At 40.0% G+C, this 17825-nt stretch overlaps 1 protein-coding gene across 1 annotated transcript in view; it reads left to right on the forward strand.

The window, feature by feature from the left end:
- Positions 1-17825, forward strand: part of LOC128691606 (superkiller complex protein 3) — a 288629-nt gene that overhangs the window by 140582 nt on the left and 130222 nt on the right. The window contains exons 13-14 of the mRNA XM_070088954.1: positions 13026-13219; positions 13768-13956. Of these exons, the coding sequence (XP_069945055.1) occupies positions 13026-13219; positions 13768-13956 (383 nt within the window). The remainder of the gene's footprint in view (positions 1-13025; positions 13220-13767; positions 13957-17825) is intronic.

Here is a 17825-nt window from a genome sequence, read left to right on the forward strand (position 1 = left end):
CTTCCCCCTGCTTGATTTTAAGCGTTTGGGCTATTGAGATATATAAGTCCAAACATCCTCGTAAGACGATATATACACCAAAACAGTCAAAGGGGTTTAAAAAGATCATCATGCAAAGCCTTTTCTTTTTTGGATAAATTACCGAGAATTTTCCCCGATAATTGTTTCTAGTTTATCTTTAAAAAACGGTCTTCCCCCACATCTTCGAGTATTTGGTTTTTCTCTGTTTTGTAATCACATTTTTAAACCTTTTTCAAAAAAAGCTTCCCTTTTATTGCCTTTTTTTTGCTAAAATTAGTAGGAGGTTGAAAAGGGGGTTTGTTGTATAAAATTTTTCCCAAATCCAGAATGCACTCCACTTTCATACTTTTTTTTGTCTTCCCTTTTTTAGTTCAATGGCACTCTCACCCCTTTTTTCCACACGGTTGGAAACCCGAAGCTTTTGGGCCCTTTTGGCCGGGAGCTACAAGCACTAAAAACAGTGGAATAATACAAAATGTATCACAGGTAACATGGAATCGCCGCAATAGCTTGTAAAATAATGGCAGACTGGCGGGCCCCTCACGGCGCCAGCGAACGTTTGGGCGAAAGCCCCTAACCGAGTTTTAGGTGTTACCCTAGACAATTTTTTATGCCAAAGTAGGCGTTATCTGATTTTGCGCTATCGATCCAGGCGATAGCCGGGGTCCACTGTATATTTACATATGTACAGTCACTGGGCATGTTCTAGAAATGCTGCAGTCTTGTAAGTCCTTGAAACACGGTATCGTGCACAGTGGTACCTTACATTCCTACACATAAACCGAGTGTCTTTGTGTCTTTGTTCCAGTCATTTTATTTGTGCACAGACAAAACATCTCCTCTGAGCCCATTTCTTCTAGTTGCAGGAAGCTGTATTAGGAGGTGATCACCTTCCTCCTCAAGCGCTGAGTATTTCCTGAGGAGTTCAAGGCGGTTTGTATAGAGGGGTTGTTACCTGGATCGTACTTCATTATTAGTTGTCTGACAACAGACAAACAAAATTCACCATACGGTGGTCTGTTGCAGTCTTTATTTAGTACATATTATATGCATTGAGCATTGAAATGTCCATGATATGGAAGAAAAGTTTCATGTACCACTTGGAACTCTTATGAACACAATCCCAAAAAAGCCAATCTGCATGTCACATTTGTCAACCAAACACGTTTGTGTATAATCAATCACTATTACGGTTTTAGAATACGTTCATTAGTCTATCGACTTTCCACTGTCTTTCATTTCGTTAGGGTGAATGGTTGTCAACAATATGCATCTCGTTTGTCATGCCACCATAATGCCATGATGTCATTGATGAGTGCCTGCGTTGAACCTGGGCATATGTTGACAATTAGAATTCACTGTGCACACACATCTGTCATGTTCACTTGCAGAAATCACTGAGTAAAGAGGCTGTGTACCAGTTATCAGTATATAATGTAGCCCTACCAAGATAGGTGCCATCATGTTTCTCTACATCACCTGAGATACCCAATAACATTCTAGTATCTTTCAACGTTTACTTCCGTGTATTAAATTATATCCAATACCAGGCCACTGTCACAATACATTGTGCAAACAGTTTTATTCAGTGTTTCCTCTTGCTCGGTATATACTGCTTGAACGACAGTCTACCTTTGAACAAAGTCAAAGACTTGTCAATTACAAGATTCTTGAATGTATAAAAGTACATGTTGAACTTCTGTTTCAGATGCATAAAAACATTTCTAATCTTGTATAACTTGTCATTTCTGTCAGGCCTGGTTTTTTCAGAGAAGTGCAGCATATACAGTGGACCCCCGGTTAACGATTTTAATCCGTGCAAGAGGGGTAATTGTTATGCGAAATAATCGTTATGTGAATGAATTTTCCCCATAAGAAATAATGGAGATAAAATTAATCCGTGCAAGACACCCAAAAGTATGAAAAAAAAATTTTTTTACCACATGAAATATTAATTTTAATACACACAAACTGAAAAAGGCATGCACACTTACATGACACTTACTTTTATTGAAGATCTGGTGATGATTGATGGGATGGGAGGAGGGGAGAGCATTATCTTCTTACTGTTTAGAAGGGGAATCCCCTTCCATTAGGACTTGAGGTAGCAAGTCCTTTTCTGGGGTTACTTCCCTTCTTCTTTTAATGCCACTAGGGCCAGCTTCAGAGTCACTGGACTTCTTTCTCACAAGATATCTGTCCATAGTGGCCTGTACCTCTCGTTCCTTTATCACTTCCCTAAAGTGTTTCACAACATTGTCAGTGTACAGGTTGCCAACACGGCTTGCAATAGCTGTGTGAGGGTGATTTTCATCCATGAAGGTTTGCACTTCAAGCCACTTTGCACAGATTTCCTTTATCTTTGTAGTAGGCAACTTCTTCAATTTCTCTCTCCCCTCCTCTGAACCAGTTTCCCCAGGTCTGGCCTCTTGCTCTTGAAGTTGATCTATCAGCTCATCAGTGGTTAGTTCTTCATTGTCCTCCTCCACCAACTCTTCCACATCCTCCCCACTAACCTCCAACCCCAAGGACTTTCCCAATGCCACAATGGATTCCTCAACTGGCATAATCCTCTCAGGGTTAGCCTCAAACCCTTCAAAATCCCTTTTGTCTACACATTCTGGCCACAGTTTCTTCCAAGCAGAGTTCAAGGTCCTCTTAGTCACTTCCTCCCAAGCCTTACCTATAAGGTTTACGCAATTGAGGATATTAAAGTGATCTCTCCAAAACTCTCTTAGAGTCAGTTGAGTTTCTGAGGTCATTACAAAGCACCTTTCAAACAGAGCTTTTGTGTACAGTTTCTTGAAGTTGGAAATAACCTGCTGGTCCATGGGCTGCAGGAGAGGAGTGGTATTAGGAGGCAAAAACTTCACCTTAATGAAGCTCATGTCCCCATAAAGTCGGTCTGCCACGTCTGTAGGATGACCAGGGGCATTGTCTAACACCAGGAGGCACTTAAGTTCTAATTTCTTTTCAGTTAGGTAATCTTTCACATTGGGGGCAAATGCATGGTGTAACCAGTTATAGAAAAATTCCCTAGTGACCCATGCCTTACTGTTTGCCCTCCACAGCACACACAAATTATCCTTGAGGACATTCTTTTGCCTGAACGCTCTGGGAGTTTCAGAGTGATACACTAATAAAGGCTTCACTTTGCAATCACCAGTAGCATTGGCACACATGAGAAGAGTAAGCCTGTCTTTCATAGGCTTATGTCCTGGGAGTGCCTTTTCCTCCTGAGTAATGTAGGTCCTGCTTGGCATTTTCTTCCAGAACAGGCCTGTTTCATCACAATTAAACACTTGTTCAGGTTTCAGTCCTTCAGTTTCTATGTACTCCTTGAATTCCTGCACATATTTTTCAGCCGCTTTGTGGTCCGAACTGGCAGCCTCACCATGCCTTATCACACTATGGATGCCACTACGCTTCTTAAATCTCTCAAACCAACCTTTGCTGGCCTTAAATTCACTCACATCATCACTAGTTGCAGGCATTTTTTTAATTAAATCCTCATGCAACTTCCTAGCCTTTTCACATATGATTGCTTAAGAGACGCTATCTCCTGCTAGCTGTTTTTCATTTATCCACACCAATAAGAGTCTCTCAACATCTTTGTTTCGAAAACACAGTTAAACCTTTGGCAAGAACAGCTTCCTTGATTGTCTTTTTGGTGCCCACAATAGTAGCGATGGTTGATTGGGGTTTCTTGTACAACTTGACTAGGTCGGCGATACGCACTCCACTTTCATACTTATCAATGATCTCTTTCTTCATTTCAATGGGAATTCTTACCCTTATTGGTGTACGGTTGGCACTAGAAGCTTTCTTGGGGCCCATGGTCACTTATTTTCCAGAAACAGCACCGAAAACACTGTAATAATACGAAATATTCCGAGTGTATGCTTGGATGTTACCGCGGAGGCTGGCTGGTAAACAATGGCACGGGCGGCACATGTGAGGCTGGCTGAGGGCGCACATTGGACGCGTCTCGGACGAAAATCGGTGAGCGGGTTTTTAATCGGTATGCGCGGCAAAAATTTTGCGATTAAAGTAAGCGGTATGCGAAATAATCGCTATGTGATGCCATCGTTATGCGGGGGTCCACTGTATAACAGTAAGATAAACCTGTTCACTGGGATGACTTCACTGAAGGCCGGGGGTACAAATTAGCCGATCTGTGGGCCAGTATGATTTTATATTATGCTTATAGACATGAGGCATAAGCATTATTGTTGCAAAAAGAAAATACATTTCAGCCACTGTTGTCTCTTTCCACCGGTGTAGTCTTGACTGTGGTGATATGATCGTATTTGCCATGGTGTACTCAAAATACTTGTTACTTTCCCTGACAACAATTTCCATCAAGGGCTGGTCAAAGAATAATTCAAAGAATTCCAGTTGATTTGCAGTGTTACCAAGGGAACAAGCTTGTAGGATTCCACTTTGAGAGTTGTCAAACTGATGGGGATTGGGAACAAAATTGGGATTTTGCTGCTGATGCCAGATGCAGTTTACTGGTGGATACTGGACATCATAAGCTGGTTGTGGTTGTGGTGTGGTGGTGGATGACGCTCCGCTTTGTCCTGGATCTGGTAAGTCAGCAGCGTGGGTCCCAGCCTGGGCTGGTGAATCATGCATGGTCGTGGCACTACCACCACCATTATCACCACCAATACCACCACCTACTGATGCCTGTGGTCTATCCATGCCAAGTGTGGCCACATCATCCTCACTTTCACTGTCTATTCCTGGTGTAGGGCCACAGGATGTACTCCTTCCCCTGCGCATGCAGCGGCATATATACCAACGCTTCACTGGTGAATATGATTCATCACTATCACTACTCGAATGATCATCAAGAGCAATAAAATCAAAGTCCGCATCACTATCATCACCATTACTCAAATCTGAGGCCTGGCCACGTGAAAATAGTAGTTTTCTCTTGTGACGAGGTACAACTGAACGTGACTGAGATGTTCCCACACCAACGGTAGAAAGTTGAGGATCATCAGGATTTTCTGCACTATTTTTGATATCCTGGTCATTGCTTTTGGTCACTAATCAATCAAAACCATAGAATTCCTCTTTTCCACTTCCATCAGAGTCAGAACTAGCAGTTAGGAGGAGGAGAGTCCCAGTTAGCCTCAGAGTGAGAGCTGCCTTGCCACGAAGCATGGTGAACAAAGCTTACTGAGGTGGCGTTCCCACAATGCCATGCAGGTGCCTAGGATTTTTGTTTACGGTGCACACACACCATGCAGACCTCTTCTCTTAGATGTAGGCCTACCAGCCTTCTCGTGCTAAATTTGAGGCCACAAAAATTTTGGTGCGGTTCTACGGTTTGGACGCACACCTGAAAACCGTAGAACTATGGCACAAACCCTGAAAAGGTTAAAGCAATAAATAGCCACATTGTTCTAAAATCTTCGTAAGTCAGTGAAACAAAATAAAACAAAGTTAAACACCAAAGTAAAATGCGGTGGTACCTCGGTATACGTCCACTTTGGAATAAGCCCAACTTGGTATACATCCTGTTTGGACACAAAAATTTTTACTTGGTATACAGCCTTTGTTTGGAATATGACTCACGTGCTAGAAATTGTATGGGTCAGAATGAGTCACGATACCATGCGCTACCTTTGTTTACCTCTCTCTCTCTCGAGAGGAGTTAGTGGAGGGGCACAGGGAAGAGCTAACCACTGAGGAGCTGCAGGAACTTGAGGAGGAGCACAAGACTGAGATGGATGCACTCTCTTCAGGCTCAGAAGAGGAGATGGAAGAAGCCCTTTCTTCATTAACCCCTTGACTGTCGCAACCCCAAATCCTGAGGTGTCTCCTGGTGTTGAAAAATTTGTGAAAAAAAACAAATTATTTTATGAAATGGTAATCTTTTCCCAATGGTAATTACACCATAAGAACAAAATTTGATGGAAAAACTTACAGAATTATGCTCTCGGGAAGTTAGCAACCTTGGTGATATTTACGAATCGGCGATTTCGCCCACTTTGAGACCTATTTTCGGCTAATTCCATTGTTCCAGTTTACCAAACTCAATGCTATTTCTTTAGAACTCCATTTGTTCTATCGATTGAGTACAAGAAACTGCTCATTTACTGATTTCAACTACCCAATAACGTGGTCAGAAATTTGCAATTTGGCCAATTTCACGCAAATTAAAAAATATGCCATTTTCAAAATAGGGTCCAGAATGAACAATGCAGACATTCCTGGCTCTAAAATAGCATTTTCTTTGTTCATCAGTCATGTCTCCAGACCCCTCTGATATTACTCTTGCTTTCTATTTTGAATTTTTATTCAAATAAAAAATAGAAGATTTATTGTTATGCAGACTACTGCAATATTGTAATAATTGTATAAATAATGTCAACCCATTCATGACTGCATATTAGAATGGCTAGTTGGACATTTATTGGACACTGACATCACTTGTTTACTTTTGAACATCGGCAAAATTCAAACATTTCACCTACTTTGAACTCCATTTCAAGGTTCTTTTCATAGTAAAAGCAATCAAACTCACATCTATTTCTATAACATGTTTTCCATTCTGCCAAATGAGACCAATAAAACGGGAATACAACCATAAATACTATATGAAAATGCACTGCAAAGTCGGCATTTTAATCCAAAAACACGGAGTTTTTTTTTTCTCATTATGCACTGCGTGCTGCAGGATTTTTTTTATATGGTGCTCAGTGCAGGATTTTTATATGGTGCACACTGACCACAGACCCATTCTCTCTGTCATGTAGGGGGGTATTGAACATAAAGATAATTGGGGAATAACGGAGTAAGGGGAGCAAGGCAGGAGAGTCTGAGTCGTGTGATTAGCAGCGAGCGGTAGGAGAGATGATTAGCGGAGGTAGGTAATGTGAGGTCACTGGTGACTACACCTTCACCTCTCATTACTCTACCCACCACACTACTCACCCTCTCACTACTTGAAATAAAATAATAAATACAAGAGCAAATAACGGGGAAAGTTAATATTACTGTTCTACTCAAACACAGTTTATTATTAAGTCCTTGTACAATAACATATTTGGGAACAGGAGTACATTATTGGGGTTTAGATAAATGGGGCGGTATATATAAGCAGTGAGACAGGGAACACAACTTGACGAAAATGAATATAATTTACAGTATAGTTCAGAGGACAGTTCACCACAGGAACTAAGCCACAGGTCCCAAGACCTACACAGCACGAGTACTGCTCCAAGCCAGTACTCTGCCCAGTGTCTCCAACAGTCTCCTCCAGAGACTTTAGCAGCCTTCTCCCGAGCCCTGCACCCCAGCAGCAGCAGCTCTTGAATCTCCTGCTCAGAGCTCTGCACACAGCAGCAGCTCTGCTCGAAGTCCCTCTGCTCAGAGCTCTGCACACAGCAGCAGCTCCGCTCAAAGTCTTTTTCCTCAGTTGTTCCTTGAGCTTATATTGTCCCGAGAGCACCCCCCACAATGAGGTGTGCACCACGTGTTTTGACCTGGCCGAGATCTGACGCCGAAAGGCGTGGCTGACAGACTTTTGCCAAGGTCTCCCTAGAGACCTCACAAGCCCAGTTGAACTACATCACATCTCACATGTGGGCCTACCAGCTTTCTCCTGCTTGATTTGAAGCCACTATAATTTATGAGTACACCTACCATCCGACTTACGACCAAGCTTGGTTCCGACCAACCGGTCGTAAGTCAAAATGGACGTAGGTCGAACCTTTGAAAACTGCCGACATACTGGGTAGGGCATAATGTCAAACTTTTCCTATATGAACTACCTACATAGTACTGTAATGTAATGTACAATCATTATTTCATTCTTTTTACCATAATTTACTTCTATTGTTATAGTTTATTTATTTACTGTATACAATGTATACATGGTAATGAACTAATATGGCATCTTCAAGACCAATTACACTCTTAATGAGTGGCTCTGAGACACAAGCAGACAGAAAGACAGACAGACAGACACACAGGTAGACAGAAAGGCAGACACAGGTAAACAAAGACAGACACACAGGTAGACATAGATACACAGGTAGACATAGACACAGGTAGACAGAAAGACAGACACATAGGTAGACAGATAAACAGATACACAGATATACAGGCAGACAGATACAGACAGGTTTATGTGCAACAGTGAAAAATAGAGTTAAAGAGTAAGAGCCTTTCTTGCCACAATCTCCAGTGCAAGATTCAGACTTCATCTTAGGGGCCATGGTGAAATTTACTGTCCAGTTAGTACAGTTAATACAGTATGATGCTGCTGATAGGACAGGATTACTCAAACTGATGCTGCCTGCATGATGCATTGCTGCCATGAGTATTGTCAAATATTGTACAGTGGTGTGCATCAGCCAGCCCAGCCCAGCTGCCAGATGCATGGTCGTAAGTCAAGTGGACGTATGCCGAGCAGGTCGTAAGTCGGATGGTAGGTGTATATATATATGTCAAACACGGTGGCTCATAAGATGTATATATACGACCGAAACAGTCAAAGGGTTAATCAAGGAAATCTTTGCCAAATGGATGGACGTCAAAAACTTTGCAGAGAAGTACCCCTCAACAAAGCCCAAACAAGCCTAATAGCATGGTCTGGAATGACCAGACATTGTCACATTTCCAAAACATCCTGAGGAAAAGGCAGAGGCAAAGTTCTTTGGACAGATTTTTGGTAAAAGTCAAAGCTGGTGAGCTTCAACCATGTCCAGATAGGGAAAAGGAACAGAAAAGAGATGGGGACTCTCCTTCCAAACAATAACATCTCCTCCTTCCCTCTCGGCACAATTCTAGTAGGCACTCGACTCTTTTCAACAAAGTAAAGTGAGGTTAAATTTACATTTTGTTTCCTTTCAACACACCGGCCGTATCCCACCGAGGCGGGGTGGCCCAAAAGGAAAAACGAAAGTTTCTCCTTTTACATTTGGTAATATATACAGGAGAAGGGGTTACTAGTCCCTTGCTCCCGGCATTTTAGTAGCCTCTTACAGCACGTATGGCTTACAGAGGAAGAATTCTGTTCCACTTCCCCATGGAGGGAAGAAGAAATAAACAAGAACAAGAACTAGAAAGAAAATAGAAGAAAACCCAGAGGGGTGTGTATATATATGCTTGTACATGTATGTGTAGTGTGACCTAAGTGTAAGTAGAAGTAGCAAGATGTACCTGAAATCTTGCATGTGTATGAGACAGAAAAAAAAAGACACCAGCAATCCTGCCATCGTGTAAAACAATTACAGGCTTCCGTTTTACACGCACTTGGCAGGACGGAAGTACCTCCCTGGGCGGTTGCTGTCTACCAACCTACTACCTTGGAAATTTGCATTTATTTCATCTAATTCTTTTGTATTTATGTATGTATTTTAGTATTAAGCATTGTTTAAATTACATATTTTAGTATTAAGCAGTGTTTAAATTACATATTTTAGTATTAAGCAGTGTTTAAATTACAGTGGTCCCTCGCTTTTCGTAGTTCTCGGCAATCGTAAATTTCGCCAATCATAGGGGTATTTTTGTATAAACATGGACTCGCTTTTCATAGGTTGACTCGTGAATAGTAGTTCGTCCGGGACGCGTACGCACGGTGAGAGCGTGGCGGCCTCCCTACTCAGGCACTCTGGCATTGTTTACCAGTGAGTGAAGGTCCCCTCAAGTGCTCCTACAAAATATTTCATAATATTCCACTCATTTTAGTGCTTGCAAGTACTAAATAAGCTACCATGGCTCCAAAGAAAGCTAGTGCCAAGCCTGTGGTAAAGGAGGCGAGAAGTATGTACAGTGACAAAGTCTTGGGCCATTTTAGGGAAGTGTTAGAGACGCCAGGAACAGAGCTCTCTCTAGAGTTACTCAGGACTAGAGTGACTCTCAAGGTGGTCCAAGTGGCATTAAGAAACAGAAGAGAAGCAACCTCAGAGAAGCAATTGGTACCTGAGGTGTTGCTGGAAGGGGATTCCCCTTCCAAACTGTAAACAATCCAATCTCTCCTCTTCCAGTCTCCCATACACTAAGAAGAATCTCCAATAAAGGTAAGTGTTATGCTGTTAATGTTTCATTCATCATTTTCCATTGTATTGTTTATGTACTACATGTATATTTCATGTAAAAAAATTTTTTGTTTTAATACTTCTGGGTGTCAGGAACGGATTAATTGTATTTACATTATTTCTTATGGGGAAAATTGATTCGCAAATTGTAAATTTCGTTTATAGTAGCTCCTCCAGGAACGGATTAATTACGAAAAACGAGGGACCACTGTATTTTATACAGCCCCTTCAATATATAGGGAGATACCACCTCTAGAACTGTCCTGGGGACCCTCATCCTCAGAGGAAAGAATAAACTTGCTTCAGGGAAAACTCGAGGTTCTCCCTGAAGCTGTTTGAGAATTTTCTCCTATCACCCCCTAAATATGATAAATATTTAAAGACAAAATACATTGACAAAACATTCACAAAAATACAAAAGAAAGTAAAACAGCATAGAAAACTACTCAGAGCTACATCAGTGTATAATATGCCAATAACAATAGGATTTATTTTTCATGTGAACGTATTACAGGTCCACCATCACAAATCCGGCAATCAGTTATTCGGTTCCTTCAGTTATTCAGCACTAATTTTGGCTAGCATAATTTCAAATTTCCAGGGTCGCCACACTAAACTGTTCGGTGGCGCTACTTGCTGCATAAGTCATTCCAATTTCTTTTTCTCCATTTATTGTTTTAACCTGCTTACTTTTAGCCCTAGCCATGGTTCCAATGAATAAAAGAAATGCTTCTCATTATGTAAAGCACCTACACAGTGGCTTTGAAGCCACTGTCGGTTGCCATGAGCTCAGTCTCATGATGCAGGAGAATATGCTTTATTATTATGCTAATATCATCACTACAGCTTATTTGCCTATCACAATTGATCTAATATGACATAATAAACAATATAAATAACATAAAACATGTTAAATACTCCAGAATAAATAATAATTGGCATAACACTGAGCAGTTCGACAGAGGTATGAAGAGGATATGGTATACAAATACCATTCTCCTATCCCTGTCATGGGGTTTATATTAGAGAAAACGGAGTATAGCACAGGGCTAACTGTGATATACATTCGTACTGCACCATAAACCTAAAACAAAAAAGTTATTTTCTCTATATAGATTATCTCACACAGCAGCATATGTGTAGAGAACCTAGGATAACTCAAAAAAGTCAATGTGGCTTGTTTCTAGTGCCTGGCTTGGGTTAGCCATATATGATTTTTGGTAAATATTCAATTCCCAGCCAGGGTAGAAACATTAGGCGTGTTTCTTTACACCTGTTGTCTGTTTACCCATCAGTAAATAGGTACCTGGGTGTTAGCCGACTGGTGTGGGTGTTATCCTGGGACACCGACCTAATTTTCTTGAAATACTCTGCATAGCAAGCGGCTTTCTATATAGTAGTATGTCACTGATCTCAGCTAGGCCTGTATACCTTGTACATGTACGTGTAGTAATTAAAGATATTATTATTATTATTATTATTATTATTATATTATTATTTTCTCCGTTGTTTGTTGGGTTATCTTACTGAAACTTGGGCTATGTGTGATGGAAAGATACTTTTTAACGTACACCAAAAATGAAAGAAATCAGACTATAAATAGCGGAGTTCACTTCTCAGCCATTAGCGGCTGCTTAGCGGTATATTTTTGTATGGTTTTTATGGTTATATTCTCATTTTTTCGGTCTCATTTGATAGAATGAAAGATATATTACAGAAATAGTTATGATTTTGATTCCTTTCATGACGAAAAGTACCTTGAAATTGCGCTCACAGTAGCGAAAATGTTCTATTCTTTAGCGAAGCTCAAGAGTAAACAAACGGCGTCACCGTCCAATACCTGTCCACCTGTCAGTCCAAATTCCAATACAGAGTCAAGAATGGCTTGACATTATTTATACAATTATTACAATAATGCAGCAGTCTGCATAACCGTAAATCTTCTATTTTTTTGTGAATAAAAATTCAAAATGGAAAGCAAGAGTAATATAAGAGGGGCCTGTAGCCATGACTAATGAACAGAGAAAATGTTATTTTAGTGCCAGGAATATCTGCATTGTTTATTCTGGACCCTATTTTGAAATTGGCATCTGTTGAAATTTGTGTGAAATCGGCCAAATTGCCAATTTCTGATCACTTTATTGGGTAGTTGAAATAAGTGAATGGGCGGTTTCTTGTACGTACTCGGTTGACAGACTTGAAGTAAATAAGTTTATTCAGGTATATACAAATACAGTTACATAGATTATCATACATAGCGGTGTATGTATAGAGAACCTAGGATAACCCAGAAAAGTCAGACAAAGTGACTTATTTCCAGTACCTGGCTTGGGCTTGCCATATGTGATTTTTGGTAAATATTTTTTTTTCTCGGTTGTTTGTTGGGGTTTCTCATTGAAACTTAGGCAATGTGTGATGGAAAGATGCTTCTTAACGTACAACAAAAATAAAAAAGGCGGACGATAAATAAGGGAGTTCACTTCTCAGCCATTAGCTGCCTCTTTGCAGTATATTTTCGTATGTTTTTTATGGTTGTATTCTCATTTTTTGGACTCGCATGATAGAATGGAAGATATGTTACAGAAATAGACATGATTTTGATTGCTTTCATGACGAAAAGTACCTTGAAATTGAGTTCTAAGTAGCGGAAATATTCGATTTTTGCCGATGTTCAATGAACTTTGTGTAAGTAAAGTTGGTTAGTTTTATTAAGTGTATTCTAACCTAACCACTCTGTAATCCGGCAAACTCAGTAATCTGGCACACTACAGGTCCCAATGATGCCGGATTTGTGATGGAGAACCTGTAATTGTTTTCCCTATATGTTTTATGGGAAAATTTGTTTGGTATAAGTCCTGTTTGGTATAAGTCCAAGGTCCTGGAACGTATTAAGGACATATATCAAGGTACCACTGTATATATATATATCCTGATTTGTTTCAGATAACTGGAGAGAACCTTGAAGCTATAAGAGATTATGAAGCTGTACTCAAGCGTGAGCCTATAAAACCAGTTGAAGTTGTGTCACTGATTGGGCTGGCTGAAGCTCTCATAGCCATTGCAAGAAAGTATTATGAACAATTTTTTCATGCAAATGTGAAGGATGCATGCCTCCGTGCCATTACTGCTTTGATGAAGTATGTAGAAATTTGGAATATTTTTAAATGTCTAAACACAAAAGTGGAATATACACTAGTTAACCCTTTAGTGTTCTGCCATTGAGATACAGATGAAATTCATTTCTATATATTTTTTTCACAATGGTTATTTTGCATATACACCTACCATCCGACTTACGACCTGCTCGACTTACGATCACTCGACTTACGACCGTGTTTTTTATGCCAAATTTCTGGGAAATAAACACCTATTTGTGTTGTACATAGTGTTTATCCTAAACCTTACAATATAAAATACAGTACTAACAACATAAAAAGTAAAGTAAAACATGAAATACCAAAATAAAACAATAAAATAGTCATTACAAAAATGTTTTGTTGATATTCAGTAGTAAAGTTCGACTTACGACCATTTCAACTTACGACCGGTTTCTCGGAACCGAACTCAGTCGTAAGTCAGATGGTAGGTGTACATACATACATACATACTGTATACTTACCATTTTTCTTTATAGTATTTTGCTATTTTAAACTTAATATGCTCATTATTCACAAATCACTTTCAGAGCTGCCAGCATAAAGCCTGAGAGTTCATGTATTTGGAAGCTGATGGGTGATGCTTGCACTCTGCTTCACCCGGTGCCAGCCTCACTTGCTAAGTTTACGGTACCTGCAAAGCTGATCCAAAAGGAAATTAAAGATTTAGATGAAATGACTGTGGTGGACAAACTTCAGATATTGCAGATGGGTGCCAGGTAATGCTTTCAAAATATTTTAAATATCTGTATGTTTACTTTGTTGTACAGTGGAACCTCAGTTGTCAAATGGACTAGTTGTCGAACAGGTTGATTTTCAGACCAATTTGTTTGATTTGGCTTTTGTACATGGTCTTATTTGTTAACCGGTAGCACTCAGATCACATGATCACCAGGGTCCACAGCGTGGGTCTCAGTCAGTATAGCGACAGTGTATGCTGTAAACACTTCTTGAGCTCTTGCTGTGCATCTTGTGAAAGTAATGAAACCAAAAGTGCGAAATTTCATGGAATACTTATGGAATTGCGCTATCGCGAAGTTAGTGTTCTCGGCGATATTTACACATTGACTGTTTTGCCTACTTTGAGCCCTATTTTGGACCAATTCCATTGCTCCAGTTGACCAAACTCATATCTATTTCACAAGAACTCCTTTTATTATATTGATTGAGTACAAGAAACTGCCCATTTACCTATTTCAACTACCCAGTGAAGTGATCTGAAATTATTAATTTGGCCAATTTCACATAAAATTCAAGAAAGACCAATTTCACATAAAATTCAAGAAAGACCAATTTCAAAATAGGGTCCAGCAGAAGCAATACAGACATTCCTGGCACTAAAAGAGCATTTTATCTGTTCATTAGTCACATCTCCAGGCCACTCTTGTATTACACTTGCTTTTCATTTTGAATTTTTATTCACACAAAAAAGATTTACTGCTATTCAAACTAGTCCATATTTGTAATAATTGTGTAAATAATATCATCGCATTTGTGAATGCATATTAGACCCACCACTTGACGTGTATTGGATGTGTGTGACATGATTTGTTTACTCTTGATCATTGGCAAAAATCGAAAATTTCTGATATTTTGAGTTCAATTTCAAGCTACTTTTAGTCTTTAAACCATTAAAAATCATTTCTATTTCTGTAATACAGTAGACCGTCATTTAGCACGAGTTTATTTGGTACGATTTGGGTATTGCGCGATTGAAGAATTGTGGCACAATTTTATGTAACACGTATAATTAATTTAAAATGGTTCAGTTTGTGGAAAGGAAAAAAAAAAACTTTTGCTCAAGCTGCCGCCTTGTTGTGGAGCAGCCGGGGAGCCCTCCCGCCATCCCTTGCCACTCCCCGACACCACCCCACCATCCCAGCATTCGTAATTCATACATATCCAGTTGTTCTCTGCTACAAGGCAGCTGTGTTTGTGAATTGTGTTATGATACATTATTTTAATTACTGTATCTTGTATCTGCCAAGCAATCATGACACCCAGTAGCCATACCAGTGTTACCGAAAGTGGCACGAAGAGGTATAAGCACTTAAGTCTTAGAATTAACAAAGAAACAAAGATATTAGACAAGAGATAACCTATAGCCATAATGAAGTGTTACTTTGTACACAGAAAAAGAAGTAAACACGAGTTTGTGTGACTGACTGACGGACTTACTGAGTGATTTGACTGACGGAATGACTTACTGAGTGACTGACTGAATGGTTTGACTGACTTACTGAATGACTTGACTGACTTACTGAATGACTTGACTGACTTACTGAATGACTTGACTGACTTACTGAGGGACTTGACTGACTTACTGAGTGACTTGACTGACTGAATGACTTGACTGACTTACTGAGTGACTTGACTGACTGAATGACTTGACTGACTTACTGAGGGACTTGACTGACTTACTGAATGACTTGACTGACTGACTGAATGACTTGATGTGATGTAGTTCAGCTGGGCTTGTGAGGTCTCTAGGGAGACCTAATTATATGGTCACATCTTGCCTTGGCAAATGTCTGTCAGCCATGCCTTTCGGCGTCAGATCTCAGCGTCGGGTCAAAACACGTGGTGGACACCCCATTGCGGGGGGTGCTCTCGGGACAACATAAGCCCAAGGAACAACTGAGGAAGGGGGAAAGTTTGAGTGGAGCTGCTGCTGTGTGCAGAGCTCTGAGCAGAGAGACTTCAAGCAGAGCTGCTGCTGGGGTGTAGGGCTCCAGGGAAGGCTGCTGAAGTCTCTGGAGGAGACTGTTGGAGACATTGGGCAGAGTACTAGCTTGGAGCAGTACTCGTGCTGTGTAGGTCTTGGGACCTGTGGCTTAGTTCCTGTCATGAACTGTCCTCTGAACTATATTGTAAGTTATATTCATTTTTGTCAAGTTGATTGTGTTCCCTGCTCACTGCTTATATGTACCGCCCCATTTATCTAAACCCCAATAATGTACTCCTGTTCCCAAATATATTATTGTACAAGGACTTAATATAAACTGTGTTTGAGTAGAATAGTAATATTCACTGTCCCCGTTATTTACTCATTTACTCGTTTATTTTTATTTCAAGTAGTAAGAGGGTGAGTAGGGTGGTGGGTGGAGTAATGAGAGGTGAAGGTGTAGTCACCAGTGACCTCATATTACCTACCTCCGCTAATCATCTCTCCAACCACCTCGCCTGTCTATCCCCTGCCTACATAACCCCTTACTTCATTATTCCCAGTTATGCTTACGTTACAATACCTCCCTACATGACACTGAATGACTTACTGAGTGATTTGACTGACTTACTGAATGACTTGACAGACTTAAAGTTAGACACTCCAGTACAACCATCGACTTCAGTACCAGAACCTCTACCATCCACCTCAGCCCAGTAGGGCCACAGCATAACTCCACACTCTTCACAATCATCCACAAACACCAGTACCCAAAATTTAGGGTAAGAAATACTATTATTTCTGTTACATTTGTAGTCTTAAGCAGTAAAAACAACATAATACATCAAAACAATGAACTAAAACTTCATATTCACTTATTTTTGTAAGATGTGGAGGCCTAAAAGAAAGTTGTTTGGCATTTTAGGGGGCTCCCAGGAACGTAACCCTAATTTTCCCATATAAGTTCTTCAGATCATCCAACACGATTTGCACGATGTGCGGGTTATTTGTGTAACGATTTTACCTAACCCGGCATTTTCAGGAACGTAACTACTGTGCTAAATGATGGTCTACTGTATATCTTCCATTCTATCAAATGAGATCAAGAAAACGAGAATACAACCATAAATACCATACAACAGTACACTACAAAGTCGCTGTTTTAAACCAAAAACACGGTCGCAGTTTTTTTTCTCATGTACTGCATGCTGCAGTGTGACCATGCAAACCCATTCTCTCACATGTGGGCCTACCAGCTTTATCCCCACACGATTTGTAGCCACTGGAATTTTGCCATTAGCTCTCCTCTGACAGGTAAGAGGTAGTTAAATTTTCATTTACTGTACAGTATTTCAGTTAAATTCTCATTTAGTATTCATTTTTACAGTTTCCGTGTGCTGTATAATTTTATACATTGTTTTATATAGTAGTTACTACATTATTATTAATAAATTATTATATTCTCATTTTTGGTCTGGAATGGATTAATTCTGTTTATATTATTCTTTATGCGAAAAATTGGTTTGTTGTTGACCATTTTGGTTGTTGAACAAATTAAGTTCATCAATCGAGGTTCTACTGTTATTTCTTAACTGTCCTTGTAATGGTTGAATGATAGCTCCTGGCTCTTCCTCTTTCTTATTGACATGCTTTACTATTTTCTGACCTTCAAGGCTCGATCATATCTACTCATAAAACTGTTATGGGGTATGTGCATGTACTTGTTAGGTTGTACATGCACTGGCACTGCCTCGAAGTTTAAATTGATCAATGTAGTTGGACTTGAATACTTTATGTCTAGTCTTATGTTCCTTTGAGTCCATGTATGAAGTTTGCTTCCACCACCTTATCACCTAGCTCATTCCACATGTTCACTGTTCTTCAATTGACAGTTACTTCATGGGGGCAAGCAGTACACCCATA

This window comes from Cherax quadricarinatus, chromosome 26 (assembly GCF_038502225.1).
Source record: "Cherax quadricarinatus isolate ZL_2023a chromosome 26, ASM3850222v1, whole genome shotgun sequence".
Classification (NCBI taxonomy): domain Eukaryota; kingdom Metazoa; phylum Arthropoda; class Malacostraca; order Decapoda; family Parastacidae; genus Cherax; species Cherax quadricarinatus.